The sequence below is a fragment of the Guillardia theta genome, assembly GCF_000315625.1.
Source record: "Guillardia theta CCMP2712 unplaced genomic scaffold GUITHscaffold_21, whole genome shotgun sequence".
NCBI lineage: Eukaryota > Cryptophyceae > Pyrenomonadales > Geminigeraceae > Guillardia > Guillardia theta.
The window spans coordinates 273937-297547 of NW_005434653.1; the positions used below are offsets into that span (position 1 = coordinate 273937).

Genomic DNA, 23611 nt, shown 5'->3' on the forward strand with positions numbered 1-23611 from the left:
CCTCTCCCCCCTCCTCTCGCTCGACTTTCAGTCATCATCCTCTATCCTGCCCTAGTGATGCTTTGTTGCTTCACTTGCTCTACGCAACGTCCTCACGCTCAGATGATCGTGACCTACACTTCATCTATCCCTCACCGCCTCCTCCTACTACTACTCCTACTCCATCTCTCCATCCTCCTCCTCCTCCTCACTTTGTAAGGGATCGCGTGCATCAACGCTCCCGGCTTAGCTCCGTCTGGAATTCTGCTCCATCCTCGTCAACAGCAGGCAAGAATTCTCAATCTGCTCTCACCTGACTTTGACCTGGGCAGGAGGCAGGTGCTCCTCAGCGTATCCCCGCTGCTTCCAGGCCTCGAGCTGGGTATCCGTGAAACCTGCGAGCAACTGAGCCTCCCGTGTCCTCCTCGTGCGAGGACGCGCTTGACCTGGGAGCGCTGGGAACCTCCCAACCATCTCCGGCATCATGTGCAGGAGCATGTTGATGTTGACCTTGCTCTCAGTCTTGTGGTGCAGGAGGCTGGGGAAGTGAACTTCTGCGACGTTGATCGACGTCTTCCCCTCTTCGTGCTTCCAGATCACAGGCTGACCCACAGCATCGTGACATTTCTGCAGCGCTCGTCAGCACGGGCCTTCTCCCAGCTCTCTTCTTCGCTCCATCCTCCCTCCCTCACTACCCATTCTGCTCCTCCTCCTCCTTCACCCTTCCCGATTCCCTTTTTCCAAAACCTCCCCACCATCTTCCGCTCTCCTTCCTGCATACCAGAATGATCCCCTCTCGTGCGCCTTCCGGCAGGACGGGGTTGACGATGACGTTGGGTGTACATGCGCCGCTTTGAGATTTCTCGGTTCTGCTGCTGCTGTGCATAGAAGGCACATGCAGGTTGTTGCCTGTGCGATATGTTATCATCTCTTTCTTACCTCTTCCTCGTCATGCTCCTCTTCCTCCTCCGATTCCTCTTCCTCTTCCCTTGCCCTCCTACCACTCCTTGTTGCTCTCCCCCCTGCCTGCCCCATACCCATTCCTTAATGCCTTCTCCCTTCTCTTCTCTCCCTCCCCTTCTTTTCTCCTCCCCCGCTATCCTCTCCTCTCTCCTCATCATCGTCTTCCATCTTCACCTCCTGTGAGGTTTGGAGTAGCATAAGGAGTATTGTTGGTGGAAGACACGTTGCTTCCTCCTCTTGATGATCCATGGAGCGCCTCCTCAATGATTGCCTACGATTGTCATCATCAACATCATCATCTCCATCACCGCCAGCGCTGCTATCATCTCCATCTCCATCTCTAGCATCATCATCACCATCATCATCTCATCATCTCCATCATCATTTTCTTCTTCTTCTTCTTCTTCATCTTCATCATCATCATCATCAATCGCCATCATCACCATCATCATCATCATCACCATCATCATCACCATCATCATCATCATCATCAATCGCCATCATCATCATCATCTCCATCATCATCATCATCATCATCATCATCATCATCATCATCATCATCATCATCACCACCACCACCACCACCACCACCATCATTTCCATCATCATTTCCATCATCATCATCATCATCATCATCATCATCATCATCTCCATCATCTCCATCATCATCGTCTTCATCGTCGTCGTCGTCGTCGTCGTCGTCATCATCATCATCATGAAAATGACCCCCACCATCTTCTTCTGTAAGTCATCACCTTTGGAATCTCGAGCTTGATCTTCGTCCCTGGCCAGGCATTGGGAATCTTGAAGGTCATCGGACGAAGATTCACTGCAGGCATGTAAACGAAGGCTTAAGGGGGAGCAAGGAGCAGGGAGCAGGGAGCAGGGAGCAGGGAGCAGGGAGCAGGGAGCAGGGAGCAGGGAGCAGGGAGCAGGGAGCAGGGAGCAGGGAGCAGGGAGCAACAAGAAGAGCAGAGGAAGTGAATGGTGAGGAGAAGGAGGATTGCCTGCAAAGCTGGAAGGATACCACGCTAGCTCGCCATCATCACGAGCGAGAAGAATCCAACCTCTGCAGAACCATGTCAAGGCTGAGGAAACGAAACCAGAAGGAGAAAATTCCTGCTGCCGGGTTTGACGAGCTTACAAACTTCGCCAGCAGCGATGATACCTCCAGTTTCCTTGCTTCCGAACTGAAGAAAGGAGAGGGATCAAATTGGTTTGACAGGTCGGTTGTTCGACCCTTTACCTGCGTACGAGCCAGCACAAGAGGAGGGAATTTTGCCATCTCTCCCGGAACGTGATCTGTTGACGTCATCAACAACGACAAGCTGAGGAAACAAGTCAAGACAGACAAACCCTCAGTCATAGTGACGGTGATGATGAACTTCTTCTCATCCTGATTGTAGGCCGCTCAGCAAATTCGAAGGTAAGGAAAGACGAGCGAGGAAAGCGGTGGAGGACGGCAGAGGAGAGGATGGGAGGCAAACAGGCGGGGAGGAGGCACAAGAGGCACTGAGCCGCTTACTAACCATCTCATGGTGAATGGCCTCCTGGAGCAAAAGCATCGACTTCTCAGAGCCTTGCGTGGAGAATCGAGCGAGGTCGAACTTGTTGTCATGCGAAAGCATCTCCGCGTTGCCGAAGTCAAAGCTCTTGACGTTCGACGTCTTCGGGATGAGTTCAAAGTCATGTGACCTCGCTGGAGACGAGCCGTAGCTCCTGAACCTCCCTTGCTGCCAGCTCTGATCCAGCAGCCCTGGACTTCCATTCTGTGTTGATCCAGAAATGACCTGCTGTTGCTGGTTTGTGCTCGGATGAGACATAGGTAGATTCGGCGGATGCATCACGCTTGGATGAGGTACATGCTGCGGCTGCAGCTGCGGCTGCGGTTGATGTTGAAACTGCTGCTGCTGATGTTGAAACTGCTGCTGCTGCTGCTGCTGCTGCTGCTGCTGGCGATGCTGCAGCTGCTGCTGCGGCGGCGGTGGCGGCGGCACCGGCTCTTGGTGTGGAAGCTGCGGCTGCGGCTGCGGCTGGTGCTGTGGATGTTGAAGATGCGGGTGCTGCTGCATCATGCTCGATTGAGGTACGTGTGGCAGATGCTGCGGCGGTGGCGATTGCTGCTGCTGTTGGTGTACGCTCGGATGGGGCAAATGTGAAGGGATAGGAGGCGGCAGTGGCAGCTGCTGCATCATGCTTGGATGAGATGCATGCTGCTGCTGCAGTTGCTGCTGCATACCCAGATGAGGCATCTGCGAAGGCGGCGGCGATTGCTGCTGCTGCTGCTGCTGCTGCTGCTGCTGCTGCTGCATGTGGTGTTGATGCTGCTGCTGCTGCTGCTGCTGCTGCATGTGGTGTTGATGCTGCTGCTGCTGCTGCAGCTGCTGCTGCTGCGGCTGCGGCTGCTGTTGTTGGGGCATGTTGGAAAGAGGCACATGCTGCTGCGGCTGCTGCTGTACGCTCGGTTGGGGAGCATGCGGCTGTTGGATGCCAGGGTGGGGAGCATGCGGCTGCTCCTCCGTCTCATCCTGCAAGAAAGGAATCAGCGAGCTGGTCCATACGGACACTGACATGCAGTACTCGGCTCACAGCATCCATCCTTGCTGGATTCGGCAATGCTGGATGCAACTTCAAGGTGTAAGAGGAGAAATCAAGGAAACCGGAATCAAAAGCCAACGGCACCTGCTGCGAGGGATCGGGGAGATTCGACTGAGCCCTCGACAGCACCTGCTGCAACCGTCAGGCAAATTGACTCACAAGACTTTTCGGAGGTTTCCTGTAGATTCACTTCCGTGCCAGGAGGACCTTTGATGAGTTGAATGAGATCCCCGATGGTCATTCCCTTCACAGGTTTCCCATCCACCGCGTAGATCAAATCTCCCACCTTCATGGCATTCTGCCGCGCAGCACCTCCACTGATTTGCCAGGACGAGTCAGATCAACAAGCGGAATGAAGGTGAAAAGCGATGAAGAAGAAAGAAGGTATCACTTGGGCGCGATGGCGCTCACACTGAAGAGGCCAGACGGGTCTGATACAACGTTTATACCGATTCCCATTTCCTTCACATCCACTCCAGGGGGTACCTACAAAGAATCCATAAGTTTGCTCCCATCCAAAGCGGTCTTCACACCAGGCGGAGAATATTGACGTTCTGAGTCAGGTCTTTCAGGTTGCTCAGGACGAGACTTGCGGTCGGGTTCGAAGTCATCTGGCCGTGACTTGCTGGCTTCGCATCCTCGGGGTCGACTGCTGGAGATCTCTCGTCCTCGACCGGGACCGGAAGCATGATTGTTGGCTCCTGCAGTGCCCGCCCCTGGGAGTGTTCTGGCAGACTGCCAATCACATCAAAGTCTAGGCAGAGCATCTAGACAACATGTAACCTCGATTTCTCATCGCCATGGAAGTGATGAGGTTTTTCTCGATTCATCATGTTTCCATCCTCGTTGACCTAGCAATCAAGCGACGATGATTCTTTTTGCATGAAGCTCGTGTGCAATACCTGAACGAGAGGTGAATTGTTGGGTGTCGTTGATGCTGTGAGAATGAAACATTAGAGAGAATAAGTAGTGCATCCGCAAGCAAGACCTCCAAGCTTCGATCGGTGATGCAGGTTCAACTTAGGTAGGGTAACCGCGCTGGAACCCTTCGGACGAGAGTTGAATTGCGCGACTTGATCTCTGAAACCAAATGAGGCTATAATTGCTTTGTCATCACCAATTCACCTGATTGACTGGATCATTTCCTCTACAGTCTCATCAGATATCTTCTCTCCATTCCCATTGGAGGAATTCATTTGATTGTATCTGCAAAAAATCAACCCTTGGCCTGCGGGGCTTTATGTTGCTCACAAAGAGTGGTTGGTATTCAGGTTGATAGGACTTTCCGAGATGTACTGCGGCATTGATCGGGGCGGACCATGGACATTCAACCCATCATGGAGCTGCGAAACTTCTTCGAGTGCCTGCCCTCGTCGCAAACAAGCTTGTGAGTGAACTCAATCTTGTTGGATTTGAATACCTTCTTCTTTTCAGCCTCATCCGCCATGTTGTGGCTACTTCCACGTAGATACGATCTGAGCTCATCAGTCGCTCCCGAAGCTCTGCTTTCATACAGGTCTTCGGCTCCCATACCATGCTGCTCACCAGCTCCAACGAAGACCTGAAGCGATGACCAGTTGTCATCCCGCTTGACAAAGCTCATCCTCGAAAGAGAACTGAGCATACCAGATAGTAATCACCACTGTCTCCGGTGAAGAGGCATCTGTAAGAATCATATAAAACAAGTTGAACAAGCAGAAATTAGAATCAGACTTGTCTTCTTCCCCAGAACTGTCCCAGACCACACTGCAGTGACCTATTCGACGCTAGTCTCAACCAGCTTTCATTCAAAACAAGATTCCTACCTCCTCCAGGATCCACGTAAGTGATTGTTCCAAGCCCCTTCAAGAGAAAGTAGTCAAACTAGCTTTCGTTGCGGCATCACAACTGTTGAACACCTCGCTTCTGTATTCAAGAGACATCGCAACACGCATGCCGACTTGTGCAGGGATGTGCTTTCCGACCAAAGGTCGTGTTTCTGCTTGCGCCATGCCTGGGTATACTTTTTCTCGCTCCTGCAGCGCGAAATGAAAGTCAGAAGAGAGGAATGGAGGAACGGATATAGCTCGATAAGATTACCCATGGTTTGAGCGGATGCTCCCACGTTCTCAGGCTTACTGTCATGAGAGATGGATACCTGGCAAGAAGTCTATGAGTTTCACGCAGCCCATTAGCTTGCAAAAGTTCTGTGATCTTCTTTAAGCTAAAATTGCAGACAAGTTACTTAGTCCAGCTGCTGCTGCCGGAGATTAAGATTGTTCCATAGTTATCAACCTAACTGATCCCACATGCTGCGATCCCAACGATTCGGCAAAATGGCATTATAGCGTGAACAAAGCAAACTGCTTTTCCTGACCTTCCTCCTGTCCTGGACTATTCTGATCGAGTCTTACTCCAGGACAAGACGGGCAAAGCCGGCAACCCACAACAATCCCTTCAAGAGCTCCTGCTACCTGTACCTGCTCCTGCCCCTCTTCTTCGTTCTGTATTCCAACCCCTGACATGACCTCCTGCTCTTGCTCCCTACTGCCCTCCGCCTCCAGGCATGCGAGAAAGCCGCGTTGCTTGTCTGCCAACATGCCATGTCAAATCAAATAATGAGGGCGGTTCAAAAAACTACGAAGGGTGGGGTGGGGCAGCACGAAAAGGGTGGTCTACCAAGAAAGGGTAGTATGGGCTAGAAAGGGGGGTCCAAGGGGTTTAAAAAAGCAGCCTCAGGTTAGGCACATGAAGTTAACTAGTAGGGGTACAGTAGCAAGTGCACCATCTGGGGGGTAGGGGTAGGGTGGGGGGGCCGAGACAAAAACAGAATCCGAACCGGTTTAGGTACTCTATGACGAGGCTAGAGGACGGGTGGGTAGAAACGAATCTGCAAAGAGGGGTGGGGTGGGAGAGAGTGCTGTAGGACTAGGCGGGGGTGATGGTTGGGCACGGAGGGGTCACTCAAGGAAATTCGAGAGGGTTTGACGTCCCAGGGAGGGGTCCTTGTTAGGAGGGGGAGAGGGGGGGTAGTTTTTGATTCCTGTCTGAGGCAGGCTCGGACGGTAATACCGTTGCTACTAATGAGATTTTTTTTATTTCATCGCATCACATCATGTTGTATGAGAAGTTGTCTAAATAATATCGGTCCACCATCACTCAGATTTGTTGATTCAGCTGCTGATTCCTGCCTCTTGCATAGGAGCATAGATCCCATGGTAAGGCTCTTCGCCGTAGCCGGTCTCAAAAGCTAGATAGCCATCCTAGAAGCACAAGCATCACTTGGATGTACATCGCAAGGAGAGGAGGATTCAGAAACCACCCTCCAAGTTTCTCACCATAGGAATTCCCGTGCTGCCTCCCGGATAATCACCATCCGGCGGCAGATAGGGAGGGGGGGATCCAACCCACAGCCCTTGGTTTGGCCTGGACTGCCACCATGATCCAAAGAGACCTCCATTTCTCGGTCTGTACGTAAACGCAGGTGCTGGTTCATACCTATTCAGGCCCTGGTTCACTCTTGCCTGACCACCGTTGTCAGTGTGCTGTGTCATCATGAAATGTGATCGAACAGGAAGTGTAGGCAGAGCGATCCTCCCATAACGTGACTCCTTTTTCGACCACTGTGCGATCCTTGGTTCATACCCTCTGCGCAACACAGGATACCTTGGAAAAGATTCGAATCTCAGTCAAGTCTCAATACAATCAAACTTCATTACCGGCGATTTCCATACACAGGCCTGTTGAACCTCCTCATGGACAAACTAGAGCTTGCGTGGGAAGCAGAAGTTGCCACAGCAGTTTCCTCCTCATCTGTGTTGTTGCGAGGCGCTGGCCCCTCACCCTCAGGATAAGGAAACAAGTCGTTTTCAGGTGAGATGGGGGATCCTGGGCAAGTGCAGATAGTAGATCCCTCACTGTAAAACTCGTGCGGGTTTGGAGCGACGCACTTGCACTTGCAGTCCTCAGGGATCGGTTCGTCTGTTATGGTGTAAAACGCATCGCAAGGATGCACACATGACGTTTCCCCAACTCCACAGAGCATCTTGCCGCTGAAAACGCGGATGTTGTTTGACCTGGCTGCCGGCAGAAGAATCCCCGAGTTTCCAGATGCGCTCAATGGTTGTCGGTGAACAGCACTAGCAGATTGCAGGGTGACCGTAGGATTTGTTTTCGACAGCGTAGCAAGTGCACACAGAGTAACAATGAAGATAGCAGCAATTCCTATAGAAATAAAGTTCTTGTCATCGAAGCGACTGTAAAGTTTCCCCCTCATCTGCAAAATCAACGGAGTCAAAAAGTGGCAACGTGCAAGACTCATGGACTGCCTTCGGATCATATCATCGTGTCATCAAGTTGATAGACAGCGTAACTTAGTCGCATCACTCAGATGTCGCTATCTATCAGTTGCTCCTTCAGCCTCTCGCTCTATTTCCATCCCATCGCTCTTTGCCTCACTAGCCATGAAACCTTGCTTTGTGGCTCTTCGCATAGGCCCTCATCCCCTCTGCACCCACGGGGCCAGACTCAGTGACTGACTCAGTGGGCAGACTTGGCCGAGGTCCGGAGTCCGATCCGGAGTTACGGTCCGACTCAGTCGAGCAGTGCGGCTGGGCGGCCCGGGCCCGGGAGCGGCCGCAGTGCCAGCCGGGAGTCACCACTGCCAGAGTGATTGACATTCTTGAGAACCTAGTTACATCGCTCAGATTCGGCGAAGACTGGGTCGCTGACTCCCGCCGCTGCGCTCTCCCGGGCACTACTGCTGACTGAATCATTCAATGCCATGATTAAGTTAAGCGGGGGCCTGCGGCAGCCCGGGCCCGGAAACTGGCGCGGCCGCGGGGCGGGGCCAAACTCAGCTGCAGTACCGTGACGGACGGTCCGGGGCCCCGGCAGTGACCGTCTCCCGGGCCCGGCGGGGCGGCCCGGCTGGGGGGCCGGGCCCGGGGCTTGGCACGACCGGCCCGGGGCGGGGCCCGGCGGCGGCCCAGAGTAGGCCCGACTGGATTCTGGAAACGATGCGTCTGAGAGCGAAAGACTGATAGCAGCAAGGAATACAACAGAGAAGGCGATAAGAAGAGGAGATACTAGCCGTTGATAGCCGGCAGGACTGAGCGAAGAGGCTGATTGATGTAGGGTACAATCTCAGTGGAGAGGTGCGGGAGATACTCGAAGGCGGGAAGAGGTAGAGATTGAGGTACACGACAACGATAAGAGGGTCAAGCAAGATGGCAAGGCTATCTGAACGATCTTTCAGAGTGTATTGCTCGAACATCAAGACAGTTCGACGCTTGCAATCGTGCGTTAGAAACAAGTTGAGACCAGGCTTCAGGTCCCTCCCTGGCAGCCGCAGTTAGGAGGAGCAAGATGCAAGAAGCTGAGACGAGGAGAGTTTGTGACGTTGGTCTCAGATGATGGAGAGCACGCGGTCGTCGAGGGGGAGGATAGATGGGAGGCTCAGTCTGGAAGGCAGCTCCTCGAAGAACAGGTCGAGAGCGAGGAGCGAGACCAGCAGTCGCATGGGCGAGGCAGCAGGGGACGACATGCGAATAGACTGGATCAACGAAGCGGTCTGCTCGGCGTTAGAGTATGTCAAGCTCCCCGCCTCTTGCGCTGCTTAACACTTTGTGGTGCAGAATATCCCCCGACAGCTTTCAGAAGATGATGGAAGTGAGAGAAAACCGCGTTAACATTTATTCCTTTCTGGACCATACTAACAACATGAAGATATTCTTTATCAACGAGGAGGTTGAAGCTGGGTTCAAGCTCTTCTGTACCATAGACATCCCGATGGTCGAGCTCCTTCAAAGGTCTCGTTGCATCTGTTTCTTGAAGGAGGACACGGCCAAGGTACCCTACCATGACCCCGCCTCTATCCTCCTGTGGATCGAGCTGAAGAGCTCTGTGTACGACGAGCTGTCAACCCTGTGCAAGGAAGTCTTCTTCCCTCTCTTCACGCTTCGGCATGATCACAAGGGGCTCAACAACACCGCGATCAAGGAGTTTCCGATGCACCTCTCCGACTTCATCTGCTCTCTCGAAATCCTCAAGGGAAAGTCTCACAACTCCGTGGTGCTCCCCCTGCCCACCGGTCTAGACTTTCAGAATTCAGATTCCTTCAAGCACAGGGCTGCGGTCACCCTGATGGAGAACACTGTGCTGTCCTGGACCAAGCAGATCCAATATTCCATCGCCAAGGACTCCGAAGACATCTCAGAGACATGCAAGTATCCTCTACCAAGCATGGGTGACCTTTGCTTTGCTCTCCTCCTCCCTCTGACACCTCGCGCAGAAATCGCTTTCTGGAGGTTTCGATCAGATGAGCTTGACTACATCTGCGCTCAACTCAATGACTCCAAGATCATAACCATCATCTCTCTACTTCGCAAATCCCAATCAACCTACTGCAATGCCTTCGATCTTGCTTCTCAAGGTAAACATCGCCTTCTCTCTCAGCCTTTCACTGACGCATCTCAGCTGCACGAAGCGCTGCCGAAGAGGCAAGAAGCAACTGCAAGGTGACTGAAATCTACTTCTTCTCCTCCCTCCCCCTCCCCTCCCTCCTCCTTTAGACACCACTACGGCACATCCCCTTCTCCCTCTCCTCTCATTCATTGACCTGTCCAATTTCTTCATCACAGCAGAGAGTGCTGAAAGGCGTGTCGTTGCAGTTCCTCCGGGGCATACAAGACTCAGTCAACACACTTGAAAACCATCGCATAGAGGTCTCGAGAGACGAGGCTCCTGTCGAAGACTCCAACGACGTGATGCCCTCCGCGGACCGGAGCTTCACGGGAGCAGCGTTACCCGCCCTGCTGATCCTGGACGTCGGTTTCGACAAGGAGTGGGTTGCAGCCATGGCCAAGGCCATGCACATCTTGTTTCTGATTACGGTTCACTCCCCCTACTACAACACATCTTCAAGACTTTCCACCTTCATTCGACGCCTGGAGAACGTAGCCATCATACAGACATCCAAGTACATTCTTCAGAAGGATGGCGTGGAGATACTGATCTCTGATCCTGTCGAAGCCATTCATCGACTTGAATCAAGCATTCAGATGTGCGTCAGCTTAAAAGACATGTTCGACGAGTACAAACAGAAATCTGTCGAACATTTCTCAGATCAGAAGGTAAATCCCTGGATTGCCAAAATGTCAGTCTTTGGGAAGTTAGATAGTTTTATTCAGAGGGCGCAGGATTTGGTGATCATGGCAAAGAATGCTTACGTTTACGAGAACCTCAAGACAACGATATTTGGAGGGATAAATGGATTGAAGACAACTTCCTGTGCGAGAGAAATACATCGAGATGTGATTGAAATGATATTTCATGTCATCCATGTACCATACGATCTGCTTGACATTGAAGTTCAACGAGAGTTCGACGAGAAGATGAGTCAGTACACCGCAATGACAAAGTCTATTGAATTCCGGGCACTGTCTCTCCTACAACAGGTAGAGCGAGTCGCATGGCTTGTTTGAACCATTCACTGACTGACTGCAGGTATTCGAAGACTGCAACAGCTCTGAGAGCATGCTCGACGCGTTCCTGCTGCTGGGTCCGATCCTGGAGCTTCAGAACATCAACTCGTACGCCGAGAAGATGATGGAGAAGGTGACTAGCGTGCTGCTTGCGGAGATACAGCATGCGCGCAACTCGTTCATCAACGAGGCACTCGAGACTGAGCTTCACTTTGCTTGCACCATCCCCAAGGTTTCGGCCAAGTGTCTGTGGGGAAAGGCGTTGAAGGAGAGGGTGAGCCGATCGATCAACAAGATGCGATTCATTGCTGGCATTCCAAACTCCTTCGGCTACATCCGAGAGGTGAGATCAGAGTTTGAATCGCTGTCAGTTGCCCTGGACAAGTACATCCAAGTGAACTACAACAACTGGTTCAGTGAAATCCAGAATGGACCACAGTTTGAACTTGACTATCCTGTTCTCACAGTCTTGAGTGACAACAAGATCACGGTGAACGTAAACTATTCTTTCTTTGAGACTTTGCAAGAGGCAAGAAGTTTTTCGAGGCTGGACTACAAGATCCCTCTCCGAATTCACGGATTTCTGGAGTTTTCGGATCAATTTCAGCTCCAAGTCTCCAAACTTTTTCTCATATCCGACATGTACAATACATTGCACGAGGCAAAAAATGATGCAGAATGGTTATTGATGTCGGAGAACTTGAAGCTGCTCGATGAGATGATCCATGATGTGAGCACCAACATCACATGGACAAGTTTCAAGTTGAACGAGATCATCGACGATCTTTTCATCGTTCTGAGGGAGAACCTTAATTTGAGTAGAAAACTGCTTGCTTGCGCGAAGGACATCACCAAAGTTTTCAATGGTTGGACTGAGTCAAAGTTGCTGTGGAAGAAGAAAGAAGAGGTGTATAGCCTGGAAGTGTTTGATGAGAAATATTGTGCTCGCATCAGTGAACAAGAAACAAGATTACGATCGGATCTATCTAACCTCTACGACATTGTCGATGAAATCAAAAGACTCAGTCTTCTAAATTCCACTTCCTCCATCTGGCAGAGATATTTCAGAGGGATGAAACAGACAATATCCTTCAACATGAAGAAGTTTGTGCTAAGAAGTATAGAGGAACTGCTGTCATATTTTGACGATCGAGATCTGCAAAATCATTCCTTCATTGAAATTTACATGGAGGTCCGAGAAAAGTGCATCACTTTCTCGCCGGAGATAGCTTCACGAGACAAGTTCTCAATCTTTCAGTGCTTTCAAAGGTGGAACGACAAGATTCTGGGCTTCATGAAACTAGTACATGACGATGAGATAGACCTTCACGACGACGACACAGCATTGTTAGACACGCAGATTGAAGGACAACAGACCCAGATCACAAAGCATCTGTCAATTGTTGAAACAAATCTTGAAAAGTTCGCAATGACACTGGAGGACTTCGGTTCCATCATCACTTCAGACAAAGAAGTCTTTGTCGATCAGCTTGTTAATCTTTCCACAAAAGGAAAGCACGTTGCTCCATTCCTCATCGAAAAATTTGAAGACTGCATTGAAAGCTTGAATCACAACAAATCCAAACTTGCTGAGATGAACAACTTCTACGAGTGGAGTTGGATCAGGGTGAACTGTCAACCAGTGAAAGTCTTCATCGACCTGAGGATACAAGAAATCATCCACTACTGCACAGCATCCGTCTATGAGTTGTTCTCCAAGACCCTCCGGGACATTGAGAAGTTTGTCACCTCGATGCTCCGAGAAATCAAACTCACTCTCGAGTCCGAGGGTGACAGGCAGCTGGCATTGACCAAGGTGAGAAGAGGCGTCGGGGCTGCTGGCCTGGTGACGAGCTTGGCAGGTGCTGAAGTTCAACATGGACATCAAGAACCACAGGCTGGACCTCGAGGAGGGGCTCGAGTGGCTCCGCAACGCCAAGGATGCCATGGACGACCTAGACGTGCTGTCGGTGCCTGAGGACAAGGTGCGGCTGGTGAGCCTGACGTCAGCATGGACGGACCTGCAGCACTCGATCGTGCAGATGAAGGAGTCGTTCGACCCTCTGATAGCGTCAGAGTCCAACGGGCTCAAGAGGATGTCGGAGAACGTGGCGGAGGAGCTGAGAAACCTCGAGACGGAGCTGAACTCCTCTGTGTTGTGGCACAAGGGATGCGCCGCGGGGGAGGCATACGAGCTGATCCAGAGCTTCTTCCAGCGACTGGAGAGGATCGAGACAAGGTCGATCATCCTCTGTGAGCTGAGGGACCTGCTAGAGACGACCATCTTCATCGACATCTCCGACGTGGACGACTACAGGCGGCTGCTGCTGGCGTGCAAGAGCTTGTGGGACGTCAGAGAGATGGTTCTGACGGAGCTGAACTCGATCTACGAGAAGAGCTGGAAGGATGTCGACGTGGAACAACTTGAGCGAATGACGTCACAGTACGAGCAGATCATCAGCTCGACGGTTGACAGCAGCTTCCGCGAGTACGAGGTCTTCCTCGACCTTGAGGCACATATCAAGACGATTCGAAGCTCCCTGCCCTACCTGAAGCCCCTGATGGACGAGTCGATCAAAGAGCGACATCTCAAGTGGTTGATGGCTTGCTCCGGTCATTCGTTCTCCGTTCAAGGGAAGGTGGAGTTTAGCAACATCCTGCAACTCCAGTTGGACGTCTACAGCGATGAGTTCTTCTCGCTCTTGACCGAGTCAAAGAAGGAGCTGGAGGTAGAGAAGCTGCTTGCTGTCATAGAAGGCAAGTGGTCTGACATACACCTGTACTTCATCAACTCTCAAGACCTCTATGCAGACGTCATGACGGACTCGCTCATCAACGCGTTCGCTGCCATTAAGGACTTGCAGTCGGAGCTCCTGCAAGCTTCGGCTCTCCCCTGCACCAGCTTCTGCGAGCAACAGATCCAGGAAATGAACTTGAAGGTGCTGGACGCCGACAAGTTCCTGTGCCTGCTGCTGGAGATCCAGGAGAGGTGGACTATGGTGAGGAACCATAAGGTGTTCAAGGTGCTCAAGGAGGACGTTGTGTCTCTGCACGCCGAGCTGAGAAAATTCATCCTTCGGATCGAGACCAGGACGCTGCTCAAAGACATCTGCACATACCCTGACAAGCTCAGCGCCGCTTTCAACCTCATCCAACAGCTCAAGGAGCTGCAGACTCGCGTGTCGTCGGTCCTCCTGCAGAAGCGCCTCAACTGCCCGAGGCTCTTCATCCTCTCTGATGACGACGCAGTGCAGCTGCTGTCTCGTAGCATGCATGAGGTCCTGACCTGCACACACCTCAGCAAGATCTTTCATGGCATGAAGGACCTGCTCAAGGCCGACGAGTCCACTGAGTTCATCCTGACCTTGATCGGGGTGCAGACTGAGGCAGGAGAGAAGATAGAGTTCGAGGGTGACCACGTGTACTTCCGAAAGAACGATGCTGTCGATCGTCTCATCAATGACGTGGATGATAAGGTAGGTCACATGTCATGTGTAGACTGCGTCTTGACGTGTTGAAACCTGACTGCCTGCGACAGCTGAAGCTGTCGATCAAGATATCGGGGAAGCGAGCTGTGGAGGAGCTGCAGACCAGGAAGCTTCACTCGCTCATGGAGGAGTTCTGCTTGCAAGTGATCCAGCTGGGGTACAAGATCAACTGGACGGGAAAGGTAGAGCAATGTCTGTACATGGAGGGCAGCGAGAGGGCTGTCTCCCTCAGGAAGGTAGCGCAGGAGTGCTCAGACGACCTCTCCCACCTCGTCAACCGCATCCGAGGAAACGCGAGCCTGAACCTCGAGGTCCGAAGGAAGCTCGCGGCGATGATCCCCTCGGTCGCATTCATGAAGGACGTGATCGAGTCTCTGCTCCAGCAGTCGGGCAGCAACGTCGCTGGCCTTCCCTTCGAGTGGCAGATGCAGCTGCGGTACTCCATGAGGAACGCGTCCAAGGACGAGCACCTGGCCTGTCGGCTGCAGATCGGGAGTGCGAGCCTCGACTATGGCAACGAGCTGGTCTCCCCGAGAGAAGCGTTCTACATCGCTCCTCCCACTCTCAGAGCCTTCTTCGGCATCATATCCGCCATCTACAGTAAGATGATCGTCGGGTTTCCTCAGAGGAAGGGGATAGGAAAGAAGGAGACGGTCTTGCAGCTCGCTGCTGCCTCGGGCTACACAGCGCAGGTTTGGAACTGCACACAGGACACGCAAGTAGACTCGTTGTTTCCCCCCATCGTCTGCGCGTTCGCCACGGGGTCATGGCTGATCTATGAGAATTTTGAGAGTCTGAACGTCAACGTCAAGTACAGCTTCCTTGCAAGCCTGAGCTCAGCAGTGTTGGCAGCGATAGCTGGACAGGACGCGAAGATATCAAGGATTCCCATCCGGTTCAAGCACCCCACGGGTATATTTCTCTGCTTCGACTTTAGCCCTTCAGCCTACTCCCTCCCGAGCAGCATGAAGCCGATCCTCCGGTCGGTTGCGATCATCAAGCCGGACCTGCGCACGCTGATACAAACCTTACTGCTGTCTGAAGGGTTTCAAAGTCACGACAAGCTGTCTCTGACCATCGTCAAGTACTGCCAGCTCTGTGCGCTGCTGATCCCCTCCTTGCCGCGCGAGGCTCTCAACGCGCGGTTCTTCAAGTCTCTCATCAAGCATTTCGTCGCCATCCTGCAGGCAGACCCGGTGAACAACAGCGAGGAGATGATCATCGAGGAGGCGATTTTCCGGGCCCTCCGAGCCTTCGTCGACAACGAGTCCTTGGACCTCTTGCGTGCGGTCCATCGGCACGTCTTCACAGACGCTGAGCTGCTGCAGTTCCCGAAGCGTATCGACGACTTCACTGCTCACGTCAGCGAGAGCGACGACAACATGTCAACGTCTGCTCTCCGCAAGGTGAACGCGTTCAAGGCCGCCCTTGAAGTCGGCCGCATCCTCCACGTGTTTGGAGACCAGGGGACAGGCAAGTCGTTTGTGTGGAGAAGTGCGGCCAACCACATCCGATCGACGGGGAGGAGAGTGCTATACCAGGGCCTTGACCCCAACATTACCAATCTCTCGCTTCCTGCGAGCTGCGGGTCAAACAGCAAGTTCTTTGACGTCGTCTTCAATCTCACCACCATGAGGCAGAGGGACAGAGTCTCGGAGGTAGAGAAGTGGCTTGTGCTGGACGGCATCATCTGCCCTGACTGGGTGTCCAACATCTGGTACACGTCGGAGGACATTGAGGTCAACAAGATCATCATTGAGACTAGCAGGCTGGACCATCACGCGCCCTCCATGCTCGCCAGCTCCGGCCTCATCTTCATAGACGAGGACACCTGCCCTCTCACTCACCTCCTCGAGCGATGGATCGACGGCCTGCCCCGTGACAACGTCAGGTCCGAGTTCCAGACTCTCTTCCACACGCGGATCCCTCATCTCCTGCACCTCAAGGGACTGGACGTGAAACTGACCTACTCTCTCCCCCTCACCTTCCGCACCTGCTTCCTGACCTTCCTCCGTCTCATGGACAGCCTCGTGCGGGTGGAAGACTGGACGGCCAAGAGCGCAGTGGGCAAGAAGTGCTCCATCATCTTTGACTTCTCGGCAGCCTGGGGGTTTGGAGGAGCCCTGGTGGCCGACGGGTTCTCAGACAACAAGCGCGTCTTTCATGACTGGTGGCTGTCAAACATGCGAACGTTCGGGGGCAGCGAGATCGACTTCTCGGGAACGATCTTCGACTACACCTTCCACCCCGAGACGCTGGAGGTCATGTCGTGGAACGACCTGGTGCCGAGCACCAAGTTTGTAAGCGAGCTGGATACCCGAAGTATCATTATCTCCTCTCCCACTCAGATTGCCATCAACCGGTTGTTGTCGCTGCAGCTGACGTCCACCATCCACTTCCTGCTGGTGGGAGGAGGAGGAGTCGGCAAGAGCTCCATGGTCAGAGAGTTCCTGACGACTGTCTCCAACGACTGCTCCTGCTCTAGCATCTACTTGAACCGGGGGACCGACCACAGACACCTGCAAGCTCAGCTGCAGAATCGGCTGAGCCAGAAGAAAGGCAACGTGCTGTGCCCTGCAGAAGGAAAGAAGGCAGTCTTCTTCATCGACGGCATCTCACATGTCAAGACACGAAAGAACTACCTGAACAGCGTTGTCTCGTTCCTCCACCAAGTGTCTGAGTACCGCACCTTCCTCGACGAAAGCGCACAGTCCATGAACGAGATCGTCAACGTCCAGTACCTGGTCACCAAGACAGGCAGCCTGTCCATGAACAAAGACGACCACCAGCTCTTGACCAAGTTCGTCTGCATCTCGATCCCCTCCCCCACGTTCGAGACCGTCTACTCTATCTTCGTCTCCCTCATCTCCTCTCTCACCCAAGACTTCCTCGAGCCCGTTCAGAAGATCGTTGAGCCCTTGGGGAAGGCCCTGGCAGAGATCCACGGAAACCTGGTACAGACGTTCTGCAACTTCAAGTATCCCAACTACTGCCACTACTCCCTACACGACGTCTGCTCCTTCATCTCCGCGTTGTCGAGGGCTACCCCGGAGATCTACGACAAGCCTTCGCTGTACGTGAGCCTTTGGACGCAGGAGTTTGCCCTTGCGTACGGGGAGAGGCTGTCGAACAAGAAAGACAAGTACATCCTGCACGCTCTCATCAAGGAAGGGCTCGCAAAGTACCTGGAGTGCGAGAACAACGACGTCCAAGACTTTGAGTCCATGCTTCACTTCAACGACATGGACAGCGGGACCATCTCACCCTGCAACCTTCCTCGTGACCACTGGAGAGCAGAGTTCGAGAAGAGGCTCTCGGAGTACAACTCCGTGTTCCCCAAGATCGATCTGCTCCTCTTCGACGAGTTTGTTGATCACCTGCTCAAGGTTCTGCACGCCATGAAGAAGTCGGACGGCCACATCGTCCTCTTCGGAGAGCACGGGTCGGGCAAGAGGAGCCTAGCCAAGCTCGCGGCGTTCTCGTTGGGGAAGGAGATCTCGATCCCGGACAAGTCAGGTGCTGTGAGCAGGAGGTTGCAAGGGAAGGGACTGACCGACATGTCAGGTGCTGTCTCTGACTTCCAGCAGGAGTTTCATCGGCAGCTGTTGAAGTCCTGGATCACCAACAAGGATGTAGCCATCATCGTCGACGACCAGTTGTCCGATAGAGACTACGCTGAGATCGAGCAGTTCATACAAGGGTCCTACGACTACAACGACGAATGGCTCAAAGAAATCGTCAACGAGGACGCGCTGGAGAACGAGCAGCTGCTCAACGCTGTCGACTTCGGCTCGCTCAACAAGAAGGAGTCTCAGGCGTCAGTAGCGGTCAGACCAGCTGCTGACGTCAGAGACAACGTGCAGTTCCTCTTCTGCCTGTCCGTCGGGGGGCTGGAGGACCTCGCTCGCCACTTTCCCATCATTCCCCACAGCTCGTACCTCAAGTACCTGGGAGCCTGGAGCCAGGAGTCTCTAAATGAGATCTCGGAGAAGAAGGCGCTGGCGGTGCGAAACTCGAGCTACGGGGCCTTCTTGTCCTCGGAGTACTCGCTGGTCCAGTTCAGCCTGTTCGCTTTCTCCAGGGCGTCCCGAATGGCTCAGAGCAAGAGAAACAAGCTCACCAACTTCCCCCCCTTCTACTTCGTTGAGTTCCTGGACTTCTTCAATCGTATCTTGTCGGCTGAGAGCGAACGGCGGGAGAAGGAGAGGTCGGCTCTGATCAAAATCCTCTCCAATGTGGAAGAGCTGAATGCCAAGATTGACCAGCTGAACAGAGATCAGGAGAAGAAGAAGGAGGAGCTCGCCCAGCAAGAGAGCTCCGTCGAGAAGCTGATCGTTGAGCTGGGAAAGATCTCGGGGAACCTGGAGCATCACAAGAAGCAGTTCGACGAGACGGTAGACAAGATCAGGCAGAAGGAGCTTGTCATCTCAATGTCAAAAGCTGACATGGAGGAATCTCAGTCGCTCATGCAATCGTCCATGAACTTCGTGGCAGACTCCGTGAGGAGTCTCGACAAGAAGAAGCTGTCGGAGATCCGTTGGGTCTCCTCGCCCTCCCAGGCGACAGAGAAGGTCCTGGCGTGCTGCGTGATAGTTCTGAGTCAGAAAGGTGTGCATGCATGCTCGTGAAGCAGTCCCTGACTTGTTTGCTCGCAGATCGCGATGGCTGGTGGGATGTGAGCTGGAACAAGTCGAGGAAGATCGTCGATCAGGATCAGTTTGTCTCGGTTCTTGCCGACTTGTCCCTTAACAAACTCACTCCGGACGTCATGCAAGCGCTTCGAGTCCACGTAGAGGAGAAGGAGAATATCAGCAGAACTCTTGCTGAGCTGCCTGAGCCCGAGACTCATCTGGTGGGGGTGTGGCAGTGGGTGTGCATGTTGTACGAGTACAAGCAGGTGTTCGACACCAGCATCGCTCCCAAGATCGCCACCTACCAGTCGGCCACCCTCGACAAGGAGCAGCTGGACAGGACAAGAGCTGAGAACGAGGAGCTGATCGCGACGCTCAAGGTCGAGCTCGCCTCGGTGTCGGAGCGCTACGAGAACCTGACGATTCAGATCTCGGAGCTCAGCAGGGACATCGAGGCGAACGCAGTGGTGCAGAGAAGCTGCGGGCAGTTCCTGTCAGACTTGAGCAACCAGGTGAGCCACTGGAAGACAAGGCATGCCAACATCGAGAGCGGCATGAAGACCTGCGTCGGCCAGTGCCTCCTCGCCAGCGCCATGGTGACGTACACGGGGCTGCTGAGCGAGAAGCAGCGGCATCAGTACCTGGAGGTGGAGTGCAAGGAGAAGATGAGGCTGGTGAGCATCAGGTTCGAGGAGGAGAAGTCGGCCATGGAGACGCTGGTACAGCCGTCGGAGTACGAGAAGTACTTCATGGAGGGATGGGCGGGGATGAACTGCGACAGCGTGTACCCCTGGGCCCTTGAGAACATGTGCATCGCTGACAAGTGCGTGCGATTTCCCGTGCTGATCGACCCAGACCTCTTGTGCCTGCCATGGCTGGCGAGCATGGAGCGAGATGGGAAGGGAGTGCTGATCAGAGACGTGGAGTTTGTGAAGAAGACCCAAGGGATCAAGCTGTGCGTCGCGTCGGGACAGACGTTGATGATCAAGTCGAACGAGGCAAGTCTAGACAGGTCGCTGAGGAAGATACTGCTCAAGAACACAATCAAGAAGGGCAAGACAACCTTCTTGGACGCGGGCTTCGAGTGGGTCGAGTACAACCCCTCCTTCCAGCTTGTCTTCACCACTACCGCCCATGACTTTGACGTGTCGAGCGCCGTGCACGCGAACTGCATCAGCTTCGAGGCCGGGGAGGAGCACATCACGCAGCTGCTGCTGGAGGAGGAGCTGCTGATCCGAGACGAGTCGAGCTTCCACGAGTTCAAGCAGACCTCCTACTCCTCCATCTCCTGTCTGAGCGAGTACACCAACCTCGAGCGAGCCATCATGCACCAGACTGAGTTCCTGGACGCGTTCCTGCTCTCCGACGGGCAGCCAGTCTTGAGTGCCAGGAACGAGTACCTGAGGCTTGACAGGATGAAGAAACGAACGGTGGAGGTGGAGGAGGGGATGACGCGAGTGAAGAACAAGCTCAGGTCACACCTGCAGTCTATCCGCCTCATCGCCTCCATCTGGCTGCTCATCAAAAGGTTCCAAGACCTGGACTCAAGCTATCAGTTCTCGTTGAACCTCTTCCTCCGCGTCATCAAGGTCTTCCTGACGGTCAAGACAGGTGACGACGTGTACAAGGAGAGGAAGATCCTGCTGGACAACATCGTCTACTACCTCCTTCCCGGCCTCCACCAGGACCACCGGCTTCACTTCCTCCTCAGCTTCTACTTCATGACCGAGATCGCTAACGGAGGGCTCTCTCGAGACTTCTGCAGTCGCTACATCTTCAACCCACAAACCGAGGAGGACGGCAACGAATGCTTGATCGACTTGAGCCTCGGCAAGCTCGCGGAATTTGCCATGCAGCAGCAGCAGGAATGCTCCTGCTTGCTGCAAGACATGAAGGAGGGCGAGAAGAAGTTGATGGAACAGGCGACAAATTGTGCGGACGTCCATCAGCACATCATGTCGTCTCTTGTGGACGAAGACGTCACATCCAGCGAGCACTTGAACAATTTCTTCAAGCGGCACCTTGAAGCCTCCCTGGTCCTGGAGGCCAAGGACAGCAGGCAAGCCCAGCAGCCCCTCCTTGTCTCCTTCCTCTGCAACTCACCCGAGGAAGTCGACGATTTTATCTACATGTACAGGATCGTCGAGCTGGGAAAGCAGCTCAAGAAGCAGCTCATCCCCTTGAGCACAACATCTGACGGGTTTTCAAAGTCCCTCCAAGAGTCGCTGCGACGAGGAGACTGGATCCTTGTAAGGGACCTCCACCTGGATCAACAGATCCAGCATCAGTTCTGCGACTACATCCTCGACCTCTACTCCTCCTCCTCCTCCTCCTCCTCCTCCTCCTCCTCCTGCTCCGTCGTGTTTGTCGAGCTGCTGCAAGTGACCTCGAAGCTCCACTTGATCCTACGCAACTCCATTAAGGTCCGAGACTTCTATCAGCCCCAGGGCATACGAGCCAGGTACGGCAGGTACGACCAGGTCCTACTGGAGGACGGCAGCACAGCTCAGCGCTCTCAAGCTAGGCTCGTCAACTTGCTACACTCTGTCCTGGTTGCGTTCCAGGGGCTGATGAGGAGGAGCGAGTCCGGCTCCATGAGCTCGAGCAGGGTCGGGGTCGAGGATCTCGAGTCTGCACTTGTCCTCCTCGAGTCAGGGAGCAGGCAGCCGCCCATGGAGAGGGTGGCGGACTTGATTTACGGCCACAAGCTGGACTCCAGCTCGTCTCAGGCTCTCCAAGGGTTATGGGAAATGATCTTGTCTTGCCAGAGGAGCGGCGAGGGAGAAGATGGAGGGCAGGCGGCGGCGGAGCAGCAGCAGCTGGAAAGTTACCTGGACAGGTTGGCGGAGAGGTTGGAGGAGAGCCTGTTCGGGCAGATGGAGGGGAGCTTGCAGGAGGTTGAGGGGACGGAGGAGCTGTGGAGAGCAGCTGGAGGGTTCAGGGACATGGTGGTGGAGAAGGTAGCGGGGATCAAGGATGTGGTCTCCCTGGCCACCATCGACCATGACAACCTGGTGGGGGAGATGACGTACGCGGGGACCGACAGGATGCTGCTGCTGCACGCCATAGCGACCGAGTGTGCGATCCTCAACGCGCTGAGAAGTGAGATGGCGAGGAACTTTGACATCCTCGACAAGGTGATCATGCGCAGCGGCCTCCTGTCCACGTCAGCAGCTGAGAACGCGCTGAGGCTCGCAGAGGAGCTGCTGCGGGACCGAGTCCCGGCGCACTGGGTCCGCTCCTCCTTCCCCTCCAGCCAGTCGCTCGGCCCGTGGCTTCTGAACCTCAACGAGAGGATGGAGCAGTGCAAGCGATGGGCGCAGAAGCCTCCCGAGCTCCTCGAGCGCCTGAGCATGCACGTTCTGTGCCGCCCTGCGACCTTCATAGGAGCCCTCGCCATCACCCGCAACCTCAAGGTGTGGAAGGAGGACAAGGTCGTGCTGCAGTGCCGAGTAGCAGACGAGGATGATGATGATGATGATGATGAGGAGGAGGACAAGGAGGAGCAGCAGCAGAACAAGGAGGAGCAGGAAGAGGAGCAGGAGGAGGAGCAGGAGTACATCGAGATCGACGGTCTCGAGCTAGACGTGCTGGGATGGGACGAAGGGTTCAGCCTTGGGAGCGAGGAGAAACAGCTTCCCCCCCTCGTCCTGAGCGCTTGGCAGGAGGATGTACCCCCCTCCGACGTGCTCCTCCCTGTCTTCCAGGGCCTTCGCGACCCCTGGGGCCCCATGTGCTTCCTAAGCCTGAAGAGAAGATGGCGGCCGAAGGACACGATCCTACGGTCGGTTCTAGCACTAGCCTCTGTGCATACAGAGAGTGCGTGAGGAGGAGGGAGGGAGTTGAAGGAGAGGAGGAGGAGGAGGAGGAGGAGGAGGAGGAGGATGAGAAGGAGGAGATGATGATAACAAGGACAAGGAAGAGGATGATGATGAAGATGAGAACTATGATGGCATGAACGAGATGGTGTTTGTTGTTGTCTTGTTGTCAACTGCAGGAATGAAGAGAAGCAACTCAAGTTGTAGCTCGAAACTCTTCTATCACTCTTCTCAGCGAGTCCAGCGCAGGCCCTTCTGGTGGCTGCGGCAACATTAGAGGAGACAGGAGGAGAGAAGCAGGAGGAGAGGAGCAGGAGGAGAGGAGCAGGAGGAGAGGACAACAGCAGTACAAGAAGACGGAAGCGAGGAGGAGTATGGATAGCACGAGGAGGAGGAAATATGTTGAGAAGCCCGACGAGGATGAGGAAGACGAGGAGAAGGAGAGAGGAAGGAGAAGACAGAGGGAGAGGAAGGGGAAGGGGGGGGGGGGGGGAGAAGACCGAAGGACAGGAGAGAGAAGGAACCTGAGAGAGGGTTAAGTTTAGCTCGAAAGTGTCGATCAGTTGTCTCGCTCTGCTCGCCCCTTCGTTCCTCGCCGAGCTCGAACCTCCTTGACCTCCCAGCTCTTCCCCCCTGTACCAGATATCACAACTCCTCCTCCTCCTCCTCCT

The 23611-nt window shown here is 53.9% G+C and overlaps 4 protein-coding genes across 4 annotated transcripts in view; 1 reads left to right on the forward strand and 3 right to left on the reverse strand.

Annotated features, from left to right (window-relative positions):
- Window positions 1–5143, reverse strand: part of GUITHDRAFT_105646 (hypothetical protein) — a gene marked incomplete at both ends in the record, with an annotated part of 8499 nt that extends 3356 nt beyond the window's left edge. The window contains 21 exons of the mRNA XM_005835423.1: window positions 192–243; window positions 293–374; window positions 426–606; window positions 761–888; window positions 1117–1213; window positions 1698–1771; window positions 2087–2132; window positions 2189–2244; window positions 2299–2338; window positions 2472–3470; window positions 3523–3560; window positions 3603–3669; window positions 3731–3857; window positions 3932–4026; window positions 4074–4275; window positions 4324–4391; window positions 4443–4477; window positions 4529–4620; window positions 4666–4746; window positions 4792–4904; window positions 4961–5143. Of these exons, the coding sequence (XP_005835480.1) occupies window positions 192–243; window positions 293–374; window positions 426–606; window positions 761–888; window positions 1117–1213; window positions 1698–1771; window positions 2087–2132; window positions 2189–2244; window positions 2299–2338; window positions 2472–3470; window positions 3523–3560; window positions 3603–3669; window positions 3731–3857; window positions 3932–4026; window positions 4074–4275; window positions 4324–4391; window positions 4443–4477; window positions 4529–4620; window positions 4666–4746; window positions 4792–4904; window positions 4961–5143 (2856 nt within the window). The remainder of the gene's footprint in view (window positions 1–191; window positions 244–292; window positions 375–425; window positions 607–760; window positions 889–1116; window positions 1214–1697; window positions 1772–2086; window positions 2133–2188; window positions 2245–2298; window positions 2339–2471; window positions 3471–3522; window positions 3561–3602; window positions 3670–3730; window positions 3858–3931; window positions 4027–4073; window positions 4276–4323; window positions 4392–4442; window positions 4478–4528; window positions 4621–4665; window positions 4747–4791; window positions 4905–4960) is intronic.
- Window positions 5144–6604: 1461 nt separating this feature from the next.
- Window positions 6605–8198, reverse strand: GUITHDRAFT_162380 (hypothetical protein; the record flags this gene model as incomplete). The annotated part of the gene is made up of 5 exons (XM_005835424.1): window positions 6605–6782; window positions 6858–7043; window positions 7092–7185; window positions 7239–7795; window positions 8037–8198. 5 exons carry the CDS (start codon window positions 8196–8198, stop codon window positions 6693–6695), a joined length of 1089 nt encoding a protein of 362 aa, XP_005835481.1. The 3' UTR covers window positions 6605–6692.
- A 732-nt stretch (window positions 8199–8930) lies between these two features.
- On the forward strand, window positions 8931–22949 carry GUITHDRAFT_105648 (hypothetical protein; the record flags this gene model as incomplete). The annotated part of the gene is made up of 9 exons (XM_005835425.1): window positions 8931–9106; window positions 9156–9766; window positions 9812–9952; window positions 9997–10037; window positions 10191–10976; window positions 11026–12819; window positions 12866–14479; window positions 14542–19099; window positions 19147–22949. The coding sequence occupies 9 exons, from the start codon at window positions 8931–8933 to the stop codon at window positions 22947–22949; spliced, it is 13524 nt and encodes a 4507-aa protein (XP_005835482.1).
- A 137-nt stretch (window positions 22950–23086) lies between these two features.
- GUITHDRAFT_162381 (hypothetical protein) overlaps window positions 23087–23611 on the reverse strand; it is a gene marked incomplete at its 5' end in the record, with an annotated part of 3299 nt that continues 2774 nt past the window's right edge. Inside the window, 2 exons of the mRNA XM_005835426.1 lie at window positions 23087–23202; window positions 23465–23573. Of these exons, the coding sequence (XP_005835483.1) occupies window positions 23137–23202; window positions 23465–23573 (175 nt within the window). The 3' untranslated portion in view covers window positions 23087–23136. The remainder of the gene's footprint in view (window positions 23203–23464; window positions 23574–23611) is intronic.